General features: G+C 47.7%; 1 protein-coding gene across 2 annotated transcripts in view; it reads right to left on the bottom strand.

The window, feature by feature from the left end:
• Positions 1 to 12,355, bottom strand: part of LOC143768508 (protein kinase C delta type-like) — a 51,027-nt gene extending 38,672 nt beyond the window's left edge. Inside the window, exons 1-4 of one of the 2 annotated variants that reach the window (XM_077257170.1) lie at positions 12,318 to 12,355; positions 12,105 to 12,123; positions 11,342 to 11,893; positions 11,172 to 11,215 (exon numbers count right to left, since the gene is read on the bottom strand). In XM_077257170.1, the coding sequence (XP_077113285.1) occupies positions 11,191 to 11,215; positions 11,342 to 11,871 (555 nt within the window). In that variant the 5' untranslated portion in view covers positions 11,872 to 11,893; positions 12,105 to 12,123; positions 12,318 to 12,355 and the 3' untranslated portion in view covers positions 11,172 to 11,190. Of the gene's footprint in view, positions 1 to 11,171; positions 11,216 to 11,341; positions 12,021 to 12,104; positions 12,124 to 12,317 lie in introns of those variants that run through there. The other variant, XM_077257169.1, reaches the window with a different exon arrangement.
• Positions 12,356 to 24,674: the final 12,319 nt, after the last annotated feature.

Raw genomic sequence — 24,674 nt, 5'->3', positions numbered from 1 at the left:
CTGGACGGCAACTGGCGGTGTTGGAGCCCAGGGACGGGTGGAGGAGGAGGAGGTTGGAGGAGGTAGGAGGGATTGCCACACACACAGCAGGGGAACAGCTGACGTTACTGAACCCCAATAACAGAGGAGGGACTGTTGACTGTGCCTACAGCACTTCTGGACGGCAACTGGCGGTGTTGGAGCCCAGGGGCAGGTGGAGGAGGAGGAGGTTGGAGGAGGTAGGAGGAGGTAGGAGGGATTGCCACACACACAGCAGGGGAACAGCTGACGTTACTGAACCCCAATAACAGAGGAGGGACTGTTGACTGTGCGTACAGCACTTCTGGACGGCAACTGGCGGTGTTGGAGCCCAGGGACGGGTGGAGGAGGAGGAGGTTGGAGGAGGTAGGAGGGATTGCCACACACACAGCAGGGGAACAGCTGACGTTACTGAACCCCAATAACAGAGGAGGGACTGTTGACTGTGCGTACAGCACTTCTGGACGGCAACTGGCGGTGTTGGAGCCCAGGGACAGGTGGAGGAGGTGGAGGAGGAGGAGGTTGGAGGAGGTAGGAGGGATTGCCACACACACAGCAGGGGAACAGCTGACGTTACTGAACCCCAATAACAGAGGAGGGACTGTTGACTGTGCGTACAGCACTTCTGGACGGCAACTGGCGGTGTTGGAGCCCAGGGACGGGTGGAGGAGGAGGAGGTTGGAGGAGGTAGGAGGGATTGCCACACACACAGCAGGGGAACAGCTGACGTTACTGAACCCCAATAACAGAGGAGGGACTGTTGACTGTGCGTACAGCACTTCTGGACGGCAACTGGCGGTGTTGGAGCCCAGGGGCAGGTGGAGGAGGAGGAGGTTGGAGGAGGTAGGAGGAGGTAGGAGGGATTGCCACACACACAGCAGGGGAACAGCTGACGTTACTGAACCCCAATAACAGAGGAGGGACTGTTGACTGTGCGTACAGCACTTCTGGACGGCAACTGGCGGTGTTGGAGCCCAGGGACAGGTGGAGGAGGTGGAGGAGGAGGAGGTTGGAGGAGGTAGGAGGGATTGCCACACACACAGCAGGGGAACAGCTGACGTTACTGAACCCCAATAACAGAGGAGGGACTGTTGACTGTGCGTACAGCACTTCTGGACGGCAACTGGCGGTGTTGGAGCCCAGGGACGGGTGGAGGAGGAGGAGGTTGGAGGAGGTAGGAGGGATTGCCACACACACAGCAGGGGAACAGCTGACGTTACTGAACCCCAATAACAGAGGAGGGACTGTTGACTGTGCGTACAGCACTTCTGGACGGCAACTGGCGGTGTTGGAGCCCAGGGACAGGTGGAAAAGCAGAGGAACACAATGTAGGCCGAAGCCTGAGAAAGTCGAAAGGGAACCTTTAACCCCCCCCCAAGGCGTTTGTAGCTGAAAGAGCCAGCTTGTGCAGCACAAAAGATGCAAAAGGAAAAGGTGGCTCTTTTCATCATGCTCCTTGCAAACACAGAACTAAACACTTATAAAATGTGTCCACTGATACCGTAAAACCGTCCCAGAGGTGGGACTTTCCTTCGTAATGTGACACAGCCCACCCGTCATTCCTACCCCCCCGGCGCCGCGCACCGGCTCCTCAGCGTTGTTTTATTCCGTCAAGGAGCCTGCGCTGTTATGTTATCCCGTGGCCAGGCACACTTAGCGCTGCCCGTCTTCTGGCATCATTTGGTGTCTGGATGGCTGCGCCTGTGCGGCCGCGCTGGCAGAGAGCCCGCCTCACAGTGTCTTCTGATTTAATCCCACTGGGGGCCTGGGATCCATGGACATGCGCAGTGCATATCTGAACCTCCACCTCTCACTCATCTCCCTATGGCTTCTTCAGACTGTGCGGTGTCACGGCCGTGGCATGCTGTTAGGGACCAGCTGACACCGAACAGTCTGAAGAAGCCATAGGGAAATGAGTGAGAGGTGGAGGTTCAGATATGCACTGCGCATGTCCATGGATCCCAGGCCCCCAGTGGGATTAAATCAGAAGACACTGCGAGGCGGGCTCTATGCCAGCGCGGCCGCACAGGCGCAGCCATCCAGACACCAAATGATGCCAGAAGACGGGCAGCGCTAAGTGTGCCTGGCCACGGGATAACATAACAGCGCAGGCTCCAGGACGGAATAAAACAACGCTGAGGAGCCGGTGCGCGGCGCCGGGGGGGTAGGAATGACGGCTGGGCTGCGTCACATTACGAAGGAAAGTCCCACCTCCGGGACGGTTTTACGGTATCAGTGGACACATTTTATAAGTGTTAAGTTCTGCGTGTGCAAGGAGCTAAACAAAAATAGCTACCTTTTCCTTGGGCAGCATTACTGCTGCACAAGGTGGCTCTTTCAGTAACAAACGCCTTGGGGGGGGGGGGACAGATTCCCTTACATTTCAGTTGTTGTGTCAGCGTGGCGGTCGCATGACACATTGCCGGCTACACAGCTGGGGATCAGCTGACGTTACTGAAACCCAATAACACTGGGTCGTATGTTTTGACTGTGCAGACGGCACGTCTGAGCCTCAACTGGCGGTGTTGGAGCCCAGGAATTTAAGTTCAGGTGGTAGAAAGATGAACACAACAGGAGACCTGGATAACGTATACAGTGACCTAATTATTCAATCAGGAGGAGGAGTGGCAAATTCCGGCGAGATCCAGGCCTTGTTCATTTTCAGGAAAGTAAGCCGGTCAACGTTATCGGAGGATAGTCGCATGCGACGGTCAGTTAGTACACCACCTGCAGCACTAAAGACACGTTCCGATAATACACTGGCCGCAGGGCAAGACAGCACCTCCAATGCATACTGGCTTAGCTCTGGCCATGTATCCAGCTTTGAGACCCAAAACTTGAAAGGGGAAGAGCCGTCTGGGAGTACAGCAAGAGGGCAAGACATGTAGTCTGTCACCATCTGACGGAACCGTTGCCTCCTGCTGACTGGAGCCGTCTGTGATGGTGTAGACTTTTGTGGCGGGCACAGAAAACTGTGCCACAGTTCGGCCATACTGGTCTTGCCTTGGGCAGAGGCACTGCTTCTGCTCCCTCTTTGTGCAGAGCCTCCACCACGGCCTGGACGCACTGAGCTGCTTTGGAATGCACTAGCAGCACTTCTCTCAGTTGGAATGGAGAAGATGATGGAATTGACCAGTGTGTCTTGGTACTCCCGCATTTTTCGCTCCCGGTTCAACGGTGTGATGAGGCTTTCTACGTTGTCCCGGTAGCGAGGATCGAGGAGGGTGAACACCCAATAATCAGACATGTTGAGAATGTGGGCGATGCGGCGGTCGTTTCTCAGGCACTGCAGCATGTAATCCACCATGTGCTGCAGACTGCCAACTGCCCAAGAAACGCTGTCCCCTGCTGGAGGCGTGATCTCTGCCCGCTCGTCATCACCCCACCCTCGCTGTACACACTGACTACTGGACAATTGTGTAACTCCCTCCTCTGGACGGATGTCTTCCTCCTCCATTGACTCCTCCTCATCCTCCTCACAAACGGTCCCCTGCCTACGCGTTTGTGAGGAACCACGTGGCGCTGACTGTCCAGAAGATGATGGAAATGGTGAATCCTCATCCTCCACCTCTTCCACAACATCATCCCTTAGCGCTTGCAGTGATTTTTCAAGCAGGCAGATAAGGGGGACAGTCATGCTGACTAGTGCATCATCTGCACTCGCCATCCGCGTGGAATAATCAAAGGGACGCAAAACCTGGCAGACGTCATTCATAGTGGCCCACTCTGTGGTTGTGAAGTCTGTACGGCGCTGACTGCGACTTTTTTGCGCCTGAAGCAGCTGGTACTCCATTACAGCTTGCTGCTGCTCACACAACCGCTCCAACATATGTAACGTGGAATTCCACCTGGTAGGTAGGTCACATATGATGCGATGTTCCGGCAGGCGGTGTCGGCGCTGCAGAGCCGCAATGCGCGCTTTTGCCGTGCTGGAACGCCGCAAGTGAGCACACTCTAGGCGGACCTTGTGCAGCAGTGCATCAAGATCCGGATAGTCCCTCAAAAAGCTCTGCACGACCAAATTGAGCACATGTGCCAGACATGGGATGTGAGTGAGGTTGCCGAGGCCCAGAGCTGCCACCAGATTTCGGCCATTATCACACACTACCATGCCTGGCTGGAGATTCGCTGGCACAAACCACACATCGCTCTCCTGCTTGATGGCATTCCAGAGCTCCTGCGCTGTGTGGCTACGATTCCCCAAGAAAATTAATTTCAAGACGGCCTGTTGACGTTTGGCCACGGCTGTGCTCATGTCGGTCGTAACAGGTACACGTTCATCACGGGTCCATGTGGAGGTGGACTGTGACGGCTCCTGCAGCGATGATTCTGAGGAACTGGTGTAGGAGGAGGAGTCAATGCGTACAGAATGGATTCCTGCAATCCTTGGAGTGGGCAGGACACGTCCTGCGCCACTCGCACGGTCTGTACCCGGCTCAACGACATTAACCCAATGGGCAGTGAGGGAAAGGTATCGCCCCTGTCCATGTTGACTGGTCCACGCATCGGTGGTGAGGTGGACCTTGCTACTGACGGCGTTCAGTAGCGCGTGTTTTATGTGTCCCTCCACATGCTTCTGCAGGGCAGGGACGGCTTGCCTGCTGAAGTAAAAGCGGCTGGGCACATTGTACTGTGGGACTGCCAATGACATGAAGTCACGGAAGCTGTCAGTCTCCACCAGCCTGAATGACAGCATTTCCAGTGACAGAAGTTTGGCAATGCCTGCAGTCAGAGCCTGTGCTCGTGGGTGGTTTGACGAGAAAGGCCGCCTTTTCTCCCATGCCTGTACTACCGATGGCTGTAGACTGGGCTGGGAGTGTGTGGATGACTGGGAAAGTGGCGCTGCGGGTGGAATTACAGCGGGTCTCTGGACAACAGGGGCAGAGGTTCTTCCACGGCGATCCTGGGAGGACGCCGAACCAGCTGCGTGTGAGGTAGAGGAAGAGGCAACACGAGCTGAAGAGGTGGTAGCTGCCGCTGTTGGTTGGCCTACCTCTTCAGTGTGTTTTTCTAACTCCGCCGGGTGCCTGTTGCGCACATGTTTCCACATGTTGGAGGTATTGAGGTTGCTGACATTTTTCCCTCTTTTGACTTTTTGATGACACACGTTGCATCTGACATAGCAAATGTCATCTGCAACTGTGTCAAAAAAGGACCAGGCACTGCAAGTCTTGGGAGCGCCCTTTTTGGCTTTTGGAAGAGACATGCTCCTAACGGGTGCCAAAGCGGAGGCTGCAGGATCCGCAGTCTTCCCCCTCCCTCTCCCTCTTTGGGCCGTACGGGGAATCTCTTCCTCAGAGCTGCTCCCACCACCTTCCTGTCCCTCACGCCAAGATGGGTCGAGGACCTCATCATCTACACTACCCTCTGCCCCCAACTGCTCCTCCTGGGTAGTCTCAGCAGCAGAGCACGCACCAGTAAGTGGCACCTGAGTGTCATCATCAGCTGATGCGGCCTGCGATGTGGTGACCGGAGCCACTGGCCCACCCGCCTCTTCAGAGGAAGACAGAAAAAGCTGTTGGGCATCACTGCACCCTGCCTCTTCTTCCATTTCTCCAATGCTGCTTGGCTGGCCCCCTGTTTCCAAGCCAAGAGATTCAGAGAACAGAAGTAGAGACGGCTCCTGTCCTGGGCTCTCTGTCTGCCTGGGCAATTTGGCAGGTGGTGAAGAGACAGATGGCTGCTCTCCAGTGCTCTGTGTCTGAGAGGATGTGGCACTAATGGAAGTTGATGCATTAGCTGCCATCCATCCGACAACAGCTTCAATTTGTTCTTCACGCAGCAGCGGTGTACGGCGCTCTGACACAAAGCTTCGCATGAACGACTGTTGCCTGGTGAATGTGGGTGCTGATGAGTCACCGGTGCCCGCAGCAGGCACAGAATCCCCACGTCCCCTCCCTGCTCCGCGCCCACGCCCACGTGCCTTACTCACTGCCTTCTTCATCTTGGTTGACTGATAAAGATAAGCAGAAAAGTACTAACGGATTTGTGTGCTTATTCCTGAGCAACTCCTCCTAACAGGTATAAGAAGCACTAATTATCTAAAGTGTGGACTAGACTTTAATATGAGCTAATGTGGCCTACAGAAATGTAAAGTGGTGTAACTGGTGTGTTTGGTGAACTGTATTATTTATTTATTTTTTGGGGGCTGAACTGACAACAGATAGAGCTGCAGTCACACGGAGACCGTGCAGACAGACGTAAACGGCGCTGCAAGGCCCAAAAACCCTCCTCTACTTTATCCTATGTAGTGTTTTTCCACAAATTAGCTGGAGACGGGTGGAAAGACACTAATAGGATTTTTTTAAATTAATTAGCAGCAGACTACACTACTTTGAAAAAAAAGAAAATTGATTTGGCGGTATGACGCAGTGAAAAACCCTGAGCTGGAGACAACCAGGCTACAGCTGCTCACAGATTACAGGGCGAGCTGCAGTCACACGGAGACCGTGCAGACAGCCGTAAACGGCGCTGCAAGGCCCAAAAACCCTCCTCTACTTTATCCTATGTAGTGTTTTTCCACAAATTAGCTGGAGACGGGTGGAAAGACACTAATAGGATTTTTTAAAATAAATTAGCAGCAGACTACACTACTTTGAAAAAAAAGAAAATTGATTTGGCGGTATGACGCAGTGAAAAACCCTGAGCTGGAGACAACCAGGCTACAGCTGCTCACAGATTACAGGGCGAGCTGCAGTCACACGGAGACCGTGCAGACAGCCGTAAACGGCGCTGCAAGGCCCAAAAACCCTCCTCTACTTTATCCTATGTAGTGTTTTTCCACAAATTAGCTGGAGACGGGTGGAAAGACACTAATAGGATTTTTTAAAATAAATTAGCAGCAGACTACACTACTTTGAAAAAAAAGAAAATTGATTTGGCGGTATGACGCAGTGAAAAACCCTGAGCTGGAGACAACCAGGCTACAGCTGCTCACAGATTACAGGGCGAGCTGCAGTCACACGGAGACCGTGCAGACAGCCGTAAACGGCGCTGCAAGGCCCAAAAACCCTCCTCTACTTTATCCTATGTAGTGTTTTTCCACAAATTAGCTGGAGACGGGTGGAAAGACACTAATAGGATTTTTTTAAATAAATTAGCAGCAGACTACACTACTTTGAAAAAAAAGAAAATTGATTTGGCGGTATGACGCAGTGAAAAACCCTGAGCTGGAGACAACCAGGCTATAGCTGCTCACAGATTACAGGGCGAGCTGCAGTCACACGGAGACCGTGCAGACAGCCGTAAACGGCGCTGCAAGGCCCAAAAACCCTCCTCTACTTTATCCTATGTAGTGTTTTTCCACAAATTAGCTGGAGACGGGTGGAAAGACACTAATAGGATTTTTTTGAATAAATTAGCAGCAGACTACACTACTTGGGAAAAAAAAAAAAAAAAAGGAACAGTATGAGGCAATGAACCACCCTCCCTGAACTGAATACAACCAGCTATGGATGGCCTATGTGGCTGCACTCAGACTGGAGACTGGGCTGCACTCACACACACACACACACAGACCCTGCAGATCGCTGTGAAAACAGCGCTACAAGGCAAAAGCAAGGTGAATAGTAGGTGAACACAGCGGTTGCTAAATTAGCCTTTGGAAAGCACAAAGAAGCAAATCGCTATCTCTAAACTGTCCCTCAGTCAGCAAACAGCGTCCTGTCACTAACTGAATTCACAGCAGAGTGATCGCAAAATGGCGCCAGCGACTTTTAAACTGCATCATGACATCATTACACCAGCCAATCACAGCCTTGCCAGTAGTTTCATGCCCTCCATGCTAAACAGGATGTGCCCACACTTGGAATCAATCTCATTGGCTGAATTTCTGCTTTTTGAATCTTAGAACTTCCGATTCCGGTATCCGATACGCGGCAAGTATCGGAATCCCGGTATCGGAATTCCGATACCGCAAGTATCGGCCGATACCCGATACTTGCGGTATCGGAATGCTCAACACTACATATAACTGCTACATGTCAACATTATTACTTCTTCTTTTAACGTATCATCATTCTCTAAGTGCTATCGATGAACGTCCCCTTTAAGAAGGGACCAAGTCTCTATGAGGTAGTGCAACTTCTCAAGCTGCAAGTCCGTATGCAGTAAGGACTCCGGTGCTGTTACCAGGAACAGTTTCTTCGCAAAGAGTCCTTTCTTTTGTAAAACCAGTAGAGGGCACCTTTAAGAAGGTGCAAACTATTTACAATGAGTTTGTAATCATGCAGTGTTCATGATCCAGCAGTTCTTTTAACAATGATAAAACAGGAAACAAAAGCAAAAGCAGAGGAAGGGATCAAGGGTAAATAAAGGGATCCCTTTAAGAGTAACCCTGATCGGGTCATAGCAGCAAAACAGCAAAAAGACAAACAGTTAACTATTTACATGTTCAGAAGATTAGGACATCTACTTGAACCACTCAGGAGGCAGCACCGGCGGAGGCAACCCCTTTGGATATTGCCCGCCGCCTGGTACTGCGTAAGGGGGAGTGTTGTCCCATCTGGGTGTCTGCGTACCCACTGTCTTCAGTCCTGGGGCAGCAGAGACACCGACCACCTGAGGAGGCGCCTCCTTGGCCACAACGGTGGTTGAGGTGACGATGCTGCAGGTCGTGGTTTTGACAATGGTGCACGTTGGAGTGACCACGGTGGTCTTGGTGATGATCGTGGGCTGACCACAAGGGGGCACCTTCGCTATGGGGGACAGCTTCACCGGCACCTTAGTCGGGGGTGTCACGGGGTTTCGCTTCTTATGGACATTCAGGGCGAACCACCCCTTTTCCCCAAAATGCCGGGTGTAAGTGACTTCGTCCCCCGGGTAGAGATCCCGGTCTGGATGGCCCTCTCTGAGATGAGACTCCACATCCCGCCGGTTGACGAAGACTTCGGGGTACAGGCCCGTCTCTTTTATAAAGCCCGAGCCTCCGCGGAGCTTGAAGGCGACGACGGTGCCCTGCCTGCGCGGGGCCTGATGAGCGGTGGGGTCCTTGCGGGCCCGGTCCTTGACCAAGTCTTTTTGGTGGTAGGCCCCTAGTCCGGCCTGGTACGCCTTTTCCTTCTCCTCCCACTGCTGTTCCAGCTGGGCCTGGTATTCCTCCCAGCTCAGGGCCTGCACCATCTCCCCTTCCTGTGTCTTCACCCCGGGGAACCCCATGAGGTTGGATCCTGGGTTCACCCAGCGGCACACTGTGCACTCCGCATGGACCTCACACAGCAGGGTAGTTGGTGGAATCGGGGCTTTCAGGAAGTGTTCCATACCCGTTGCCTCCTCCCATGGTAACAGGCGCTGGAGTCTATGGGTCCCAGGGAGAGGGGGTGCCGCAACGGGGCCTATCAACAGACCCTCGGCCAGCGGGACAGGGTTGGTGGACTCACCAGTCGGTGTAGGCCCCTCCTCCTTGGTTGGCTCCGCTCGTGATATGGTCGATGGGGACGTCGGCTGGGGTTCCGGCGGCAACGCAGGTTCAGACGTGAGAGGGTCCTCTGCCGGCGCTTCCATCCGCAGCTGGAGGAGTTGTTCGATCAGGCCTTCCATTTCAATTTGCAGGAGGCCGGTCCCAATCGCGGAGAGCTGACCACCGTGCTCGTCCGGGTGGCTGGGGGAGTCCTCGGCTCAGACCCCGCATTCCTGGTCTTTCCTGGCGTACTCCACGTGGGTCGCTTCCTGGTCTTTTTCCCGCTCTCTCCTTCGTGGGTGGTTTCATTTTCTCTGCCTCCGCCCACCATTGAGAATCAGGAGGCGGATCTCGGCTGCTGACGGACACGTCCTCACGGTGCAGAAATATTTAGACAGTGCGGCCATTGTCTTTCGCGCTCTTCAGCTTGTCTACGCCTACTCCACGCCCCTCTTCTCCTCCTGCGCTCTCCTCAGCGCTGTAATGGCGGCTGGTTTTGGTGGCAAATGGCAATCCACAGTCTTTGCGATAAGTCACAGTCCAAGCACAATAAATCACAGTTCCAAGGCACACATGACCCGATTCTTCAGGCTTAAGTAGATCCTGTTTGTGACGCCAAGTTGTAGCGCCCCCACTGCCGCAGGGCCGAGGGGTACCCGGTACCGGGCCTCTGAGTCTCTGTCCTAGGGTTTTCACGGTGGCTAGACCCGGTCCGTGACCCTGCTGAGGGGCGCCCAATGAAAGGTGTGGGTGGTGATGATGTTATGGTGCGGTGCAGGTCGCAGTCAATAACGAGGACACCAGGTTGCAGTCTCTTTACCTCTTTACTGAAGGCTTCAGGATCCTCAGTCCGGAATACGGTTAACCGGGCTGCGCAAGTCCGGCCAGTCCCATGGCACCTCCAGAGTTCCCTTTGCAGGTGGAAATCTGTGCCTACCTTCTAGCGCTTGTGTGTTGTGGTCCTCCCCTGCTGTGCTTACGGGATAGTCCCCACAACTGTTGTGTCTGTTTCTGAAGTTCCCTCACAACTCGATTATGATGTTCTTCTTCGTCCCCCAGATGATATGGCTAGGACGCACCCATATGACGGGTAGGCTCGGAGCTCTTCCTGGACCCTAGTGTCGCCCCTCTCCTGTTGCTGCCCCCTATGTCTTCTTAGGTGATTTGGGTGAGACAGCCCGCCTATAACTGACTGTCCTGCCATAGGTTTGAAGTTAGGCCTGGAGCTCTATACTTCCTCGGCGTTCCGGCCACCGGCTGCACGCCTCAGTAGGATGTTGCCTCATCTTACAGCACGACTCCTACTGGTGTTTCTCCTTGTTGCGTTGATCTCGTTTCTCACTCAGCACAATAAACCTTGCTTCTTGTCCTTTCTTAGGGTACCGCCGCGATCAGGTGCAGGCAACGTTCTCTCTGTTCGCTAGGCCTCTGTCAGGATCCCACCCCTGACAGGGACTCCCCTGAATCTTCCCCTGCAACACCCTCTGCCACAGGATGTTGCCTGGTTCCAACCCAGTCAGCTTCTCACTAACTTCCTATCCAACCCCCAGTTTTACCAGACTGTGAGGAGTGGCCTAATACATAGCGCCCTTAGCTCCCCCTGGAGGCCAGACTGTGAAGTGTATTGGTGTCTGTGATACCTGGTCAGGTGAACTCCTTCAGTGCCATCAGACGTACCATAGCCCCCCTTAGCGGCAGAGCATCAGTACTGCAACTACCAGGACTCTGGGGCGCTGCATGTACATCGGTCACTCACCAGATGGTCGTGAATTCTTTCACAGTCCAGATCTTTTCATCCACCTAAGAAAAATAGAAACATAAAGTCACTGTCAGAAAAAGTGAAAAAAGGTAAGATCGATGATGATGATTACCACAATGAGAGAACAGCACCTGATGAGTGTTGTCCCCAGAGGAGGAGATACTTACCGGGTCCAGCTTGGTGACATGTATGTAAATCTGGCCACGGGGTGAAGGACTGTGTGCTCCGGCCACTGCAGATGGTGGTTCTCCAGAACTGGCCTGAATGGTGTAAATGGTGGCTCTACTCTCCTTTCCTCCAGATCCTCCCAGCCGATGGTGGTAAAGAATGGATGCTCTCTGATGTTCCCGCTCACACCCAGGCGTGTCTGAGGGTCTTTGCGCAGCAGCTTCTTGATGAGATGTTTCACGTCAGCATCAAGCCAAGTTGGAAATTTTGGCTTCTCGTTGATGATGGATTTGAAAGTCATTTGCTTGACGGGGCCGTTGTAAAATGGATATCGCCCTGCTGCCATCCTGGACACCACAATCCCCAGGCTCCACCAGTCCACTGCTGGGCCATACCGTTTTCTACGATGCACCTCAGGGGCCATGTAATGGAAAGTGCCCGTCACTCCAGAGATGTTTTTGGAGGAGGAGACGCCATCTTGGGCAAGCCCAAGGTCGATGATACGGATGTGGCCATCTGCATCCAACATGATGTTATCCGGCTTTATGTCACTGCAATGAAAGAAGAAAACAAAATAAGAAATCTGTCCAGTGATACAAGAGATGGAAAATGGGTCACTACAAAATACGGCAGAATAGGCGGCAGGACACCAGGAAAGCCGGGGGCCATATCTACAGCTTGTAAAGGGGACAGAGAGAAGGAGGAAAGTTCTGCTTACCGGTGGACGATGTTGAGTCCGTGGAGGAACTGGAGGCCACATACCATCTCTGCTGTGTAGAATCTGATGGAGAGAACAGAGTGCAGAATCAATGTCATGAAATCCTTCTCTGGCAATCCCCGAATACCATGGCACCCCACCTCCTGCTTCCAGCACCCCAAATATATGCCCTGCTAGTGCTCCCCTAGCTGCACCCCGACCTCAGGTTTTTTCCCTTTCTCTTAGTTCTCTTTTAGGTACATTCTCTGCTTTCTCACCTCACATTGCCGATGTTCAGGCAGCCGCACATCCTGATCAAATCCTCCACGCTGCCTCCGGACAGGTACTCCATGATGAAATATGCCCTGTGCTGAGACTGGTGTGCGGCATAGAGGTGGCACAGGAATGGGCAGTGTCTGGCCGCCAGGAGTATCCGCCGCTCTCTCAAGATGGTGTCCTCGTTGTCCTTTTTGGTGATCATTTTGACGGCCACGTTGATGTTACTGCCGGGGACAGATGCCAGGACCACCTGAAAAACACAAATGGACAATACTTAGAAGGTGTCTGCAGGGGTGGAAGGATCTGGATTTTATAGTCCACAAGGCGCATGAGAAAACTGAGTGATCGCTTAGTCTGCTGGTGACCAGGACCATGTAGAGGAGCAGATCTATCTATCAGAACAATGCACTGCCTGCTCCATGGATGGGCTATGGAGAGGTCTTAATAAATATTCGTTATTTTAATATTTAGTTCATAAAACAATAATACACATGAAAATATTCAACTTTGTAATACATTTTATCAGCCAAATCGGCTTCTTTCTCCGCCAGGACTGATTTTTTATTTTCAAAATTCTATGTACCTGGGTAAACTCTGTATTTAGTGAAGACAGATTTAGCCCGGTTCACTATGTATTGATTTAGGCCTTCGCCGGAATTTTTTGGAGAGTCTGAAAACTATACATTTTTGGAAAGGTTATAGTATAAGCAATACGAAAAACAATGTTTCCATTTGACCCGAGTCCCACGTGACCGCCATATTGGATTTTACAAAATGGCTGACGTAAAACCAATTTTCGTTAATATCTCAGCTTATAAATAACATAAAAATAAAATTTGACAGCTAAACATACATTTTAGGGCTAAGAAATGCAATATTACTAGTTGCAGATGTGTTTTAGATATTTACTACAGCAGTTTTTTATAATTAATTAGTATTGACATAATAATACATAATGACAGGAATCACATGTTTTTTTTTTCTTTTATTACAGGAGTTGAACATGACAGACAAACCACAAGCTACTGAAGTCACTTGTGAAGGTGAGGCACCTATCAACTGGAAGCTATGTATGCTCTGTCAGTCTTCCAATGGCAATGAGAAGTTGGTGCAAAATCCTCGGATACAGTCTTACCAGCGCGTTTTGGACATAGTAGCAGAGAGGGCAAGTTTACAAGATGGCAACTATGTTGATATCCATCGACGGATTAGCAACAGGAAAGACACAATCGCTACACATCAGGCAGTCTACCATCGAAGTTGTTACACAAATGCAATTAACAACGACCAAATACAACGAGCCCGGGACCGTTATGCACATGCATTAGCTACTGGTAGCCACATTACCAAGAAACGAGGATTAAAAAGAGGACGTGCTGAAATGGACGAATCAGGTTCATTAACATCTGACTCTTCATCACCATTCACGAGGTCACATACATGGCCACTGGATAAGGAAAAATGTTTCTTTTGTCAGAACGATGAGAATGAGAAGCTTTATAATGTGAGGACAGTCAACGCAGGGAAATCGTTGAAACAAGCTATTGAAACATCAGATAATTTAACACTGAAAACAAGACTGAACACATGCATTGCACCAGGGGATGCACATTCTATTGACGTCCGGTACCACAAAAGCTGTTGGACAAAGCATGTTTTTCATGGACAACGAGAACGTAGTACCAACAGAACAGACCACAAAGAACCCTTATTACAACGTGCAAGTCTGCTAGAGTTGCTAAACCTAGTGGATATTCAAACACAGAACCAATCATATCTATCTATACAAGATATCGAAACCACTTATTTGAATATGCTTGGTATAGAAGGCGTGGAAAATCACAAACCTACATTCACTAGAAAGTGGCTCAAAGAAATTATAATGAATGCCTTGCCACATCTGAAATCCTGTCTTTCAAAAAACAGAAGGGAATCAGCAGTTCTTTATTCACCAGAAGCCTGTGAGGAAATCATGGTTAATTCTGCAATGGAATGTCGTAGTGATGATGCAGACAACATGCAGACAATCTACAAAGCAGCACAGTTAATTAGGAAAAGCATTGCTAATTTTACAACGGAAGTCAATGATAAAAACACCATAACGGTCACTAGTGACATACACGACGTTCCAGCAGAATTATATTCCGCTATCCGTTGGATCATAACAGGGCCGATTAACAGCCTTGAAACTCAAAGAAGGACCAAAATTGTTGACCGAGCAGCACTCACTATGAGTCAGAACATCATGTATGAATTCAAATCAAAACGCCAGGTCAACTACAAGCCAAAAACCGAATCATCAGTATTCAGACAACCCAACGCACGAGAAAACCCACAGGTCCTGGGGCTAGCTCTGACTGTTCATCACACCACTCGCGATAAGAAATTAATGAATCTTCTTAGTTCACATGGGTTTTGTGTTCCCTATGGCCGTACCCTACGAATGGAAACTGCTTTGGCTAATGCTGTTGTAGAAAACACCCGAGAGTTAAAAGGTCTTTACGTGCCACCATTCTTGAAGAAGGGTACCTTTGTGTTCTTTGCAGTTGATAACACAGACTTTGCAGAGGATACCCCTGATGGGAAAGGAACCACACATGGAACTATTACTGCTGTATATCAGCAAGTAGATGCTGTTGGAGAACCAGTTGCACCACCCTTGAAGATAACAGATGCCCACACTTTATCTGTCACTCCATACCATGTACATATGTTGCACTGTGACAAGCCAAAAGTACAACATACCCAAAGATCAGAACACTTTGTCACAAACAAGGAAATATCAGGTTCTTCCCAACTTTCACAATTTGGATGGATTGTTGCTACTGCTGTATCCAGAATGCAGCAACTAGAGAAAGCATCGAGCAAAATTCCTGGATGGTCAGGATACAACTCACTGTTGTCCGAAAGCAAGCGATTTACCAACGTTGGAGCCTTACCACTGCTACCAGAGCTAGCACACGAGTGGTCAACCTTGCTGACTGTGATCATGCAAGCAAGTGAACTGAGGAAGTTGACTGTTGGTGAAGATCATCCCACTGTTATTTCATTTGATATGGCTCTGTATGAGAAGGTTGTCCAACTTCTAGATGCAAGACCTGATCTGAAACGCACCGTTGTTCCACGACTGGGAGAGCTACATGTTGTAATGGCTGCCCTGCGCGCTCTGGGTACCTCTACGGAGAACTCGGGTATTGATGATGCATGGATAGAAGGTGATGTGTATGGGTCTGCAACAACAAGGCAAATACTGAAATGTACCCATTACAAGCGTGCTCTTCGTGCTCACACATATACATATGTTGCTCTGTATGAACTGTTGCTGGACGAGTTCTTCATTGATAATCCAGAACTAAAACAGGTGTGTTTGATGGCAACAGAGGGAATTGAAGCTGCCTGTTCTGAGGAAAACAAGAACACAAAAAGTAAGTCAGTGAAACAAGCAAGCACTTCCCTACTAGAGGCCTTGACCACTGCTGACATAATCACAGTCTTTCAAACATGGGTGAAACAGAGATCCAAAAATGCAATGTTCAAGTCAATGATGAACTACCTACAGCGAGTGGAAACAATCCTTTTATTTGTTGCTGCAACCAGGAATGCAGACCTTGAGCTTCATCTTCAAGCCGGAGAGCAGCTCAGCAAGCTCTTCTTTGCATTTGACCGGATGAAATACAAGCGATTGTGGCCAAGGTATATCACGGACATGCATGACCTTAAAATAAATCACCCTCAAACATGGGAAGAAATGAAAGCGGGTAACATTTCAGTCACGAAAAGTGCTATCCCATTTGTATCCATTGGGGCGGACCATGCATGCGAGCATCTGAACAAGCTGATGAAAATCCATGCTGGCATAGTCGGCATCTCGAACAATGCCAATGCTCGTCAGAGATTCTTCATGGCCACACCTGAACTCTCCCGAGTTGTCAAAGAATATACCAGACAGTTTGATTTAGAACGTGACAAAACCAGAGAGCATCACGATCTTGGGCCAAGTGCAGTCAAGAAGTGTCATCATGTTATTGACAAGATTAAGGAAGCAATTTTGAAACATGGCAACCCATTTGCTGTTGTAGGTGACAAGTTGCACAATGTAATCACCCATGCCTACATCCCTGATGAGTACGTAAAAATGATCCTGAATGCAGATGAGACAGGTCAAAAGCTGTATGAAGACTATGTGTTGGCGCGAATCAATGGGGATGTTAGCCTATGGGCACCAGTAAAGAAGGAGAACAACAGGATGTTCATGTCGGCAAACAAGAAAACCACAGTAAAACTCCGAGACAAGACTGTTGATCTTAAGGAGACCAAGGACTTGTATGGAAGAATGATGGTTTTGGCAAGGTCCAACAGAGACATAAACCAGAAAGTGGCCATTGGGAACTACGAATTCACTCTGACCCCAAGAGCCTTTTTTGCTCCAGATGGTACAATGTTACATTGCCATGACAAATCAAAACTGATCAGTCTCCTTAACAAGTTGGTTATAGTAGAAACTCCACAGAAAGATCTGCAGCCAGAAGATAGGATGGACACAAGATCAGATGCTCCAAGTCGCAAGATAGCCCTGGTAGATGGAATGGTTCTTCTGCAAAAGATGGCCAAGAAACCGGCAACACTAGTGACAGTCAAAGATCTCAGTTACTGCTTCAATGACAGGCTTATGTCTCTCACAGAAAATTACGATGAAATAATCCTTGTGTTTGATACGTATAGGGAAAATTCTCTCAAGGATGCTACCAGGGATAAAAGAAGAAAAGGAAAGGCACCAATTCAGTACCAGGTCAGAGATGAAACAAACATTAATCATATTCCAATGAACAGGTTCCTTTCACATGACAAGACAAAGGCTGACCTGACCAACTATCTTGCTGCAAAGACTCTAGAGTTCAACAGTTCATCACAAAAACTGGTCATCACTTGTTCTTCAGGGTGTACCAGGAGCAACAAAAACTTAGTTTTCGACGACAACAATCACGAAGAAGCAGACACACTGTTGATCTACCAAGCTGTCTTGGCAACACAACGAAACCCACCGGATGCAAGGATGGTTTTCTTCTCCCCTGATACCGATGTACTGGTGTTGGTCATAGCTAACTATGACCTCATGCTGAAGAATACATCGATTTCAATGGTCTCTGGGATGATCGAGATAGAGCCAATAAGGCGAGTCATAGGGGCAGACAGAGCAAAGGCTTTGACAGCCTTCCATGCATTCACTGGTGCTGACACAACTGGAAGGTTCTCTCGAATTGGCAAAGCAATCTGGCTGCAAGCTTACATGAACGCAACACCAGATGTAATCAGTTCTCTGCAGATGCTTTCGACTGAAAAAGAAGTGAGCGAAACTATGTTGTCAACTCTTGCTACCTTCGTATGTTTTGCTTACTCTCCAAAAGGCATTTTTATTAAGAATATTCCCGAACTGCGATGGCATCTATTTTGCAAGCATATGGCAGAAAGTGACAGGTTACCTCCTACACTCGGAGCTCTAAAACAACATGTCCTCAGAGTCCATATCCAAGCCAGAGTGTGGGGACAAGCTAACATTGCTTTGCAGGATTCTCAGCTGGATCCCGAGAAGAATGGCTATCACAAAGGGTTGGATGGACAGTTGAAACCAACCATGACAGATGTTCTTCCAGCTCCAAAAGCAATAATCGAGATGATTAGTTGTCAATGCAAACATGACTGTTCTTCTTCAAGGTGTTCGTGCCGAAAAAATAACTTATCCTGTACCGATCTTTGTCAGTGTGACAGCGAGTGTATGAATGACGAGGACACTCAGACCAAATATGAAACTGATGATGACAGTGATGGTGGCGATATGTAAAGACACTCTGGTTGTTCAAAAGTTAAAAACATTAACTCTCTGCTTTTCGAGTTTGAAAATTTGTTCAAATATAAACCGATACAATTTGTAGTCGTATATAGAGTATTTATTTGGATACCACTGCATTTCTTAGTACTCAAAATGTATGTTTAGCTGTCAAAATTTAAGTTTTACGTTACTTACAAGCTGAGATATTAACGAAAATCGATGTAAATCAGCCATTTTGTAAAATCCAAGATGGCGGCCACTTAGGACTCATGGAAACATTGTTTTTCTTATTGCTTATACCATAGCCTTTCCAAAAATGTACATATTTGAAACTCTCCAGAAAATTCCGGCGAAATTACATAGTGAACCGGACTAATTGTTACATTACTGAGGGGAGATGACAGTTGGTGCTGATAATATTCTATGCAGAAGGGAGGGGGGAGGAGGAGGGAGGAGTTTTGCATTTAGCCCCTCCTCTCCACTACATAGAATATTATCAGCACCAACTGTCATCTCCTCTCAGTAATGTAACAATCTGTCTTCACTAAATACAGAGTTTACCCAGAAATTGAGAATATAGAAGATGAAAAATCAGTCTTGGTGGAGAAAGAAGATTTATCTGATTAGAATTATTACAAAGCTGCTTATTTTCATGTTTGCTATTGATTTATGAAATAAAAATTAAAATGACGATGACTTTTTAAAGGGTTTTCCTCTGTTACCATATGGAAATAAACAGAGTAAGCATTAGTAGAGGCATTGAGTTGGCATTAGTATGGTCCAAATATCATTGATTATCTAGATTTAATAAAAGCACAGAGACAAATGCCTGATAGGAGAAAAAAAATAATGTCCCCTGCCCTCTACAGCTGTGACCCCTGAGATGAACCCTCCAGTATAGAAGAATACCAGGTTATAGCAGCACTAGCCCTAACTATAATGATGTCTTATACCTCATCTCACAGAAGGACACTACAATGAGCAATAACAAAGCAAGACATGGCTGATAACAGAGAACAATACATGGGGATATATGAAAAATCTCAGATTTCAAATAAATAACAAATATGTAGGCCTTACTGTGCCAAAGGCACCTCTACCTAGGACCTGGTGGATGTTGAAGCGGCTGATGTTAAGCCTGGCATAGGGGCCGGATGATCCAGGGTCTCCGCTGCATCCAGGTGTTGGCTCCTCCAATCCGCTGTTGTCTCGTCTCCTTTTCTTTAATCCGGTCACGCTGTCCTCTTCCCTCTTCCTCTTTTCCTCGCTCCTCTTCTCGCTCTCTTCTCCTCGTCCAGTAGTCGCCATTCTCCGTAATCTCTTCCCGCCTGTAGACCTCGGTCCAATCACTTCAGCCGACAGTTGAAAGTAAACGGCAGTTGGTCGTGTGCAGGTGACCAGAGGTCAGAGGTGACGGAACCCTCAGGTGGCTCCTGCCAGGCAGCGGCTCCTGGCCCTGCCCTGCCCTATACACTGTGATGTGGGCATCATGGGTGACAGTTTAGAGTCCAGAGGAACGGCACAGAACTTCATGGCGACTTCCAGTGGTTTATTTATTAGATTATTAATCCCTCTATGTGTTTCATCATCGTTCCATTTTATAACTTACATTATTTTTGTATTGTAAAGTTAATATTTTTATTAGTTTTTCTGTTTCTTATTACATATTTCCTCGACGTCCCATTTCCCTTTATCATTTCTCCCAAGAGTCTATTCCACCAAAGTGGTGCGCACCTATTACCCCCAGTGCCACCCAGCCGGCTCTACTGCACCTCATGGACAGAATACACGGAGCTGTAAACTCTTCCTGAGCTTTTATATTCTCTGTATAACCAACACTTTCTACCAATTATTACCTCTTACCAGGAATATGGTGATATTGGGGCAGTATATAATAAAGCCATCAGTGCTATATATAATACAGGTTGTACCGTTCCCAATAACCCATCACATGTGATTTACAGTAATCCCACCACAACCCATGGGAAGGACGGGTCACTGCTGCTCATCTCTGGGGTCACCGAAATCTTCTTCTTCCTCTTTATAATATCGTTTTATTTACATGTAACACAAAGAAAACAATTAAAACCCCCATAAATGAAAATGACCCCGTTATTACGGCTTCTTTGTGCTATTGTGTCACAGTCACAGGCAGTGAATACATGGTACCATTTACTGCTGCAGTCAGCGATTAGTTATATACTGGCGGATTGTCACTGTTATTGTAATGCAGGTCCTGTCGCCCTAAATCTATAAACATTAATCCCCCAACATGTTTCGCCCGCTCTCAGGCATCATCAAGAGAATGGGGATTAAAGGAGTAAGATGTCACCGCTCACTCCCATATTATTTGTGGTGCAGACGACTTATGACGTCACATCCACACAGACATGTGAAGACATAGCACAATCAGCAGGTGTCCTAGTCTCATAAACAGGACAGGACACAATTATTGACAACTATGAACACACCTGAGAGGGCTACCTTCAGGGGAATGTCATTAAATTAGACATATGACATCAGACACCATTTAAGGGGTGATCTATCACGCCCGATGTCCAGGTGGGAAAATCTACATTGGTCTCCTTGCTAGAGAACTTCACGTATGTATCAAGGAACATGTAAGAGACATGGACAAATCTAGGACAGAGGATGATCTTGAACAATTTAAAACCCTACTAAGATATTTTCAACAATTCCATCATAGGGATTCAAGTCTTCTCAGAGTTCTTTTGGGACCGAGAAGTGGTGATCTGAAGTGGTGATCTCAAGAAAACTCTTGCTTACGTTGAGAGCAAGTGGACTTTTAGATTGGGTACCGACCAGGCTTAATTAAAATCTGGGGTTTGGTTCATTTTTAGAAATATGGAGGCATCTTTTGGGAGGTGGGTTTGTGTTTTTGTATTGATTTTAACTCATATTTGTTTGCTCTGCATGAAGGCCGGATTTTAATCCACCTATCTATATCCATGTATGTGATGATTTCTACTTTGTGAACATTTTTCATCCTATAAAGAGATGGAGAATTGGGGGAGGAAAGTCTTCCTACAAACAAGCTTGTTTTTCTCTGCTATTGTACTCCATGGATCTGTTGCAGAATATATGAACTCTAGAAATGGTCTCTGGCTAGACTGTGAATTCTTTATTATTTTTTTCTATGAGACATTATGGAGCCTTGATAGACTGTTGAACAGCCGGGATTGTGAACCTCTTTATGGACTTGATTTAATTATGATAGATGCTTGTGGACAATCAGGTTACGGATTTTATCATTTGATTTAATTGATAATTGATATTATTAGCTTTCTGCAAAATTATTTTCTCTATTATATGGCCATATGGTATGTTGACACATTTAGACCTATTTTTATCTGTGTTATTGGGGACCATACTTTTCACTTTATACTTTTCCCTATTGTTGCTCTGCCTTTTTCACATCTTTTAACCCTTTGTAACTTACCTCTGTTTACATCAATTTCACTTGTGCAATTTTGGCAGAGCCTTATGCTTTGCATACACTTATTTATATTATATATTTTTACCCCTTTTTATACTTTCTCTTATGATCCCCTAACTTTCCTGCTTTGGTAGTGATAATATGCTCAGATTTTTAAGTGTTAATTTCTATTAATAAAATAGATTTTATGGTTGAACATATTCTTTGATTCCCCTGTTACTTTAATTACACCTGTTGGGGTTTTTTGTGTTCATAATGCTTTTTGAATTTGGACCTGTTATTTTTTATATTTATCTTGGAAAAATTCTTGTTTAACTACTGAAATATGTCATCAGTAAATGCACTCAATACTTGGTCAGGGCTCCTTTTGCATCAATTACTGCATCATTGAGTTGTGGCATGGAGGCGATCAGCCTGTGGCACTGCTGAGGTGTTATAGATGCCCAGGTTGCTTTGATAGCAGCCTCCAGCTCGTCTGCATTGTTGGGTCTGGTGTCTCATCTTCCGCTTTACAATACTCCATAGATTCTCTATGGGGTTAAGGTCAGGCGAGTTTGCTGACCAATCAAACACAGTGATACTGTTGTTTATAAACCAGGTATATTTGGCAGTGTGGACAGGTGCCAAGTCCTGCTGGAGAATGACATTTCCATCTCCAAAGTGCTCTAAAATGTCATCGTAGATTGATGCGCTGACTTTGGTCTTGATAAAACACAGTGGACCTACACCAGCAGATGACATGGCTCCCCAAACCATCACTGATTGTGGAAACTTCACACTAAACCTCCAGCAGCTTAGATTGTGTTCTCTCCACTCTTCCTCCAGACTCTGTGACCTTGATTTCCAAGTGAAATGCAAAATTTACTTTCATCTGAAAACAACACCTTGGACCACTGACAACAGTCCAGTTCTTCTTCTCCTTGGCCCAGGTAATAGGCTTCTGGCATTGTCTATTGGTCATGAGTGGCTTGACACAAGGAATGTGACACTTGTAGTCCATGTCCTGGATACATCTGTGTGTGGCGGCTCTTGAAGCAATGACTCCAGCAGCAGTCCACTCCTTGTGAATCTCCCACAAATTTTTAAATGGCCTTTTCTGAACAATCCTTTCAAGGCTGTGCACCTTTTTCTACCACACTTTTTCCTTCCACTCAACTTTCCATTATTATGCTTGGATACAGCACTCTGTGAACATTAGCTTCTATGGCAACAACCTTTATTGGTTTACCCTCCTTGTGGAGTGTCAATGACTGCCTTCTGGACATCTTTCAAGTCAGTAGTCTTCCCCATGACTGTGGAGCTACTGAAACAGACTGAGGGACCTTTTTAAACGCCTTTGCAGGTGGTTTTTTTGTTAATTATTCTAATTTACTGAGATAATCACTTTTGGTTTTTCATTGGTTGTAAGCCATAATCATCAACATTAACAGAAATAAACACATGAAATACATCACTCTGTTTGTAATGACTCTACATAATATATGAGTTTAACTTTTTGTATTGAAGAACTGAAAAAAATTAACTTTTTGATGTTGCACATCCCTGGAATCAGGATTTCTAGCACTTTATTATGCTGCTCTCAAATTACAAAAAAAAACTACTGAGAAATTCCCTTTACGGGTGCATGTCTTTAAATATGTGTAACTTGTTCTGTGTATAATATTTAATTTTTTTAGATTTTTGCATAGAAAAGCATTTTTGGGGATTTTTTTGCCCATATTTTTGTAGATTGGTGACAGAGACAGAGGCATGGGCGGACATACCGCCTGTTCAACCTGTGCAGCTGCACAGGGGCCCGGAGGCTCCAGGGGGCCCCTGCAGGCAGGGCCGGCATTAGGGGCAGGCAGCTGCCTAGGTCCTCGCTCCCCCAGGGGCCCCCAGCTAGCGGCACATCACACAGCTGCTATGGGGCCCCTGTGAGGCAGGGGGCCCACCTGCCGCCAGCATCGACTCCCCCGCCGCATTTAACTATACCGGCGTCTGCCGGTACAGTTCAAAGCAATGATGGAGGATAGAGCGTCCTGTCCACCACAGAATCCACACCAGGACAGTTTGAAGGCTCAACCTGCCCTGAAGAAAAACGAGGATGAAAACCAAAATTACAAACAAAAATATCGAAACCAAAGTAGCCGAACTGGCCCGATTATTAAGGGCGAACTCAGCTAATGGCAAGAAGGTCACCCAATCATCCTGATCCGCAGAAACAAAGCATCTCAGATAAGTTTCCAAAGTCTGATTGGTTCGTTCGGTTTGGCCATTTGTCTGAGGGTGGAAAGCCGAAGAAAAAGACAAATCAATGCCCATCTTAGCACAAAAGGACCGCCAAAATCTTGAAACAAACTGGGAACCTCTGTCAGACACGATGTTCTCCGGAATGCCATGCAAACGAACCACATGTTGGAAAAATAATGGAACCAAATCAGAGGAAGAAGGCAATTTAGGCAAGGGTACCAAATGGACCATTTTAGAGAAGCGATCGCAAACCACCCAGATGACCGACATCCTTTGAGAAACAGGAAGATCTGAAATAAAATCCATGGAAACATGCGTCCAAGGCCTTTTCGGGACCGGCAAGGGCAAAAGTAACCCACTGGCACGAGAACAGCAGGGCTTAGCCCGAGCACAAGTTCCACAAGACTGCACAAAAGAACGCACATCCCGCGACAAGGAAGGCCACCAAAAGGACCTAGCCACCAAATCTCTGGTACCAAAAATCCCAGGATGACCAGCCAACACCGAACAATGAACCTCAGAGATAACTCTATTAGTCCATCAATCAGGGACAAACAGTTTCTCCGCTGGACAACGGTCAGGTCTATCAGCCTGGAACTCCTGCAGCACCCGCCGCAAATCAGGGGAGATGGCAGACAGAACTACCCCCTCTCTGAGAACACCAGCCGGCTCAGGAACCCCAGGAGAATCAGGCACAAACCTCCTTGAAAGGGCATCAGCCTTCACATTCTTAGAACCCGGAAGGTACGAAACCACAAAATTGAAACGGGAGAAAAACAGCGACCAACGAGCCTGTCTAGGATTCAACCGCTTGGCAGACTCGAGATAAGTCAGATTCTT

Source organism: Ranitomeya variabilis, chromosome 4 (assembly GCF_051348905.1).
Source record: "Ranitomeya variabilis isolate aRanVar5 chromosome 4, aRanVar5.hap1, whole genome shotgun sequence".
NCBI classification, from domain to species: domain Eukaryota; kingdom Metazoa; phylum Chordata; class Amphibia; order Anura; family Dendrobatidae; genus Ranitomeya; species Ranitomeya variabilis.
This window is presented reverse-complemented; position numbering and strand designations above follow the sequence as displayed.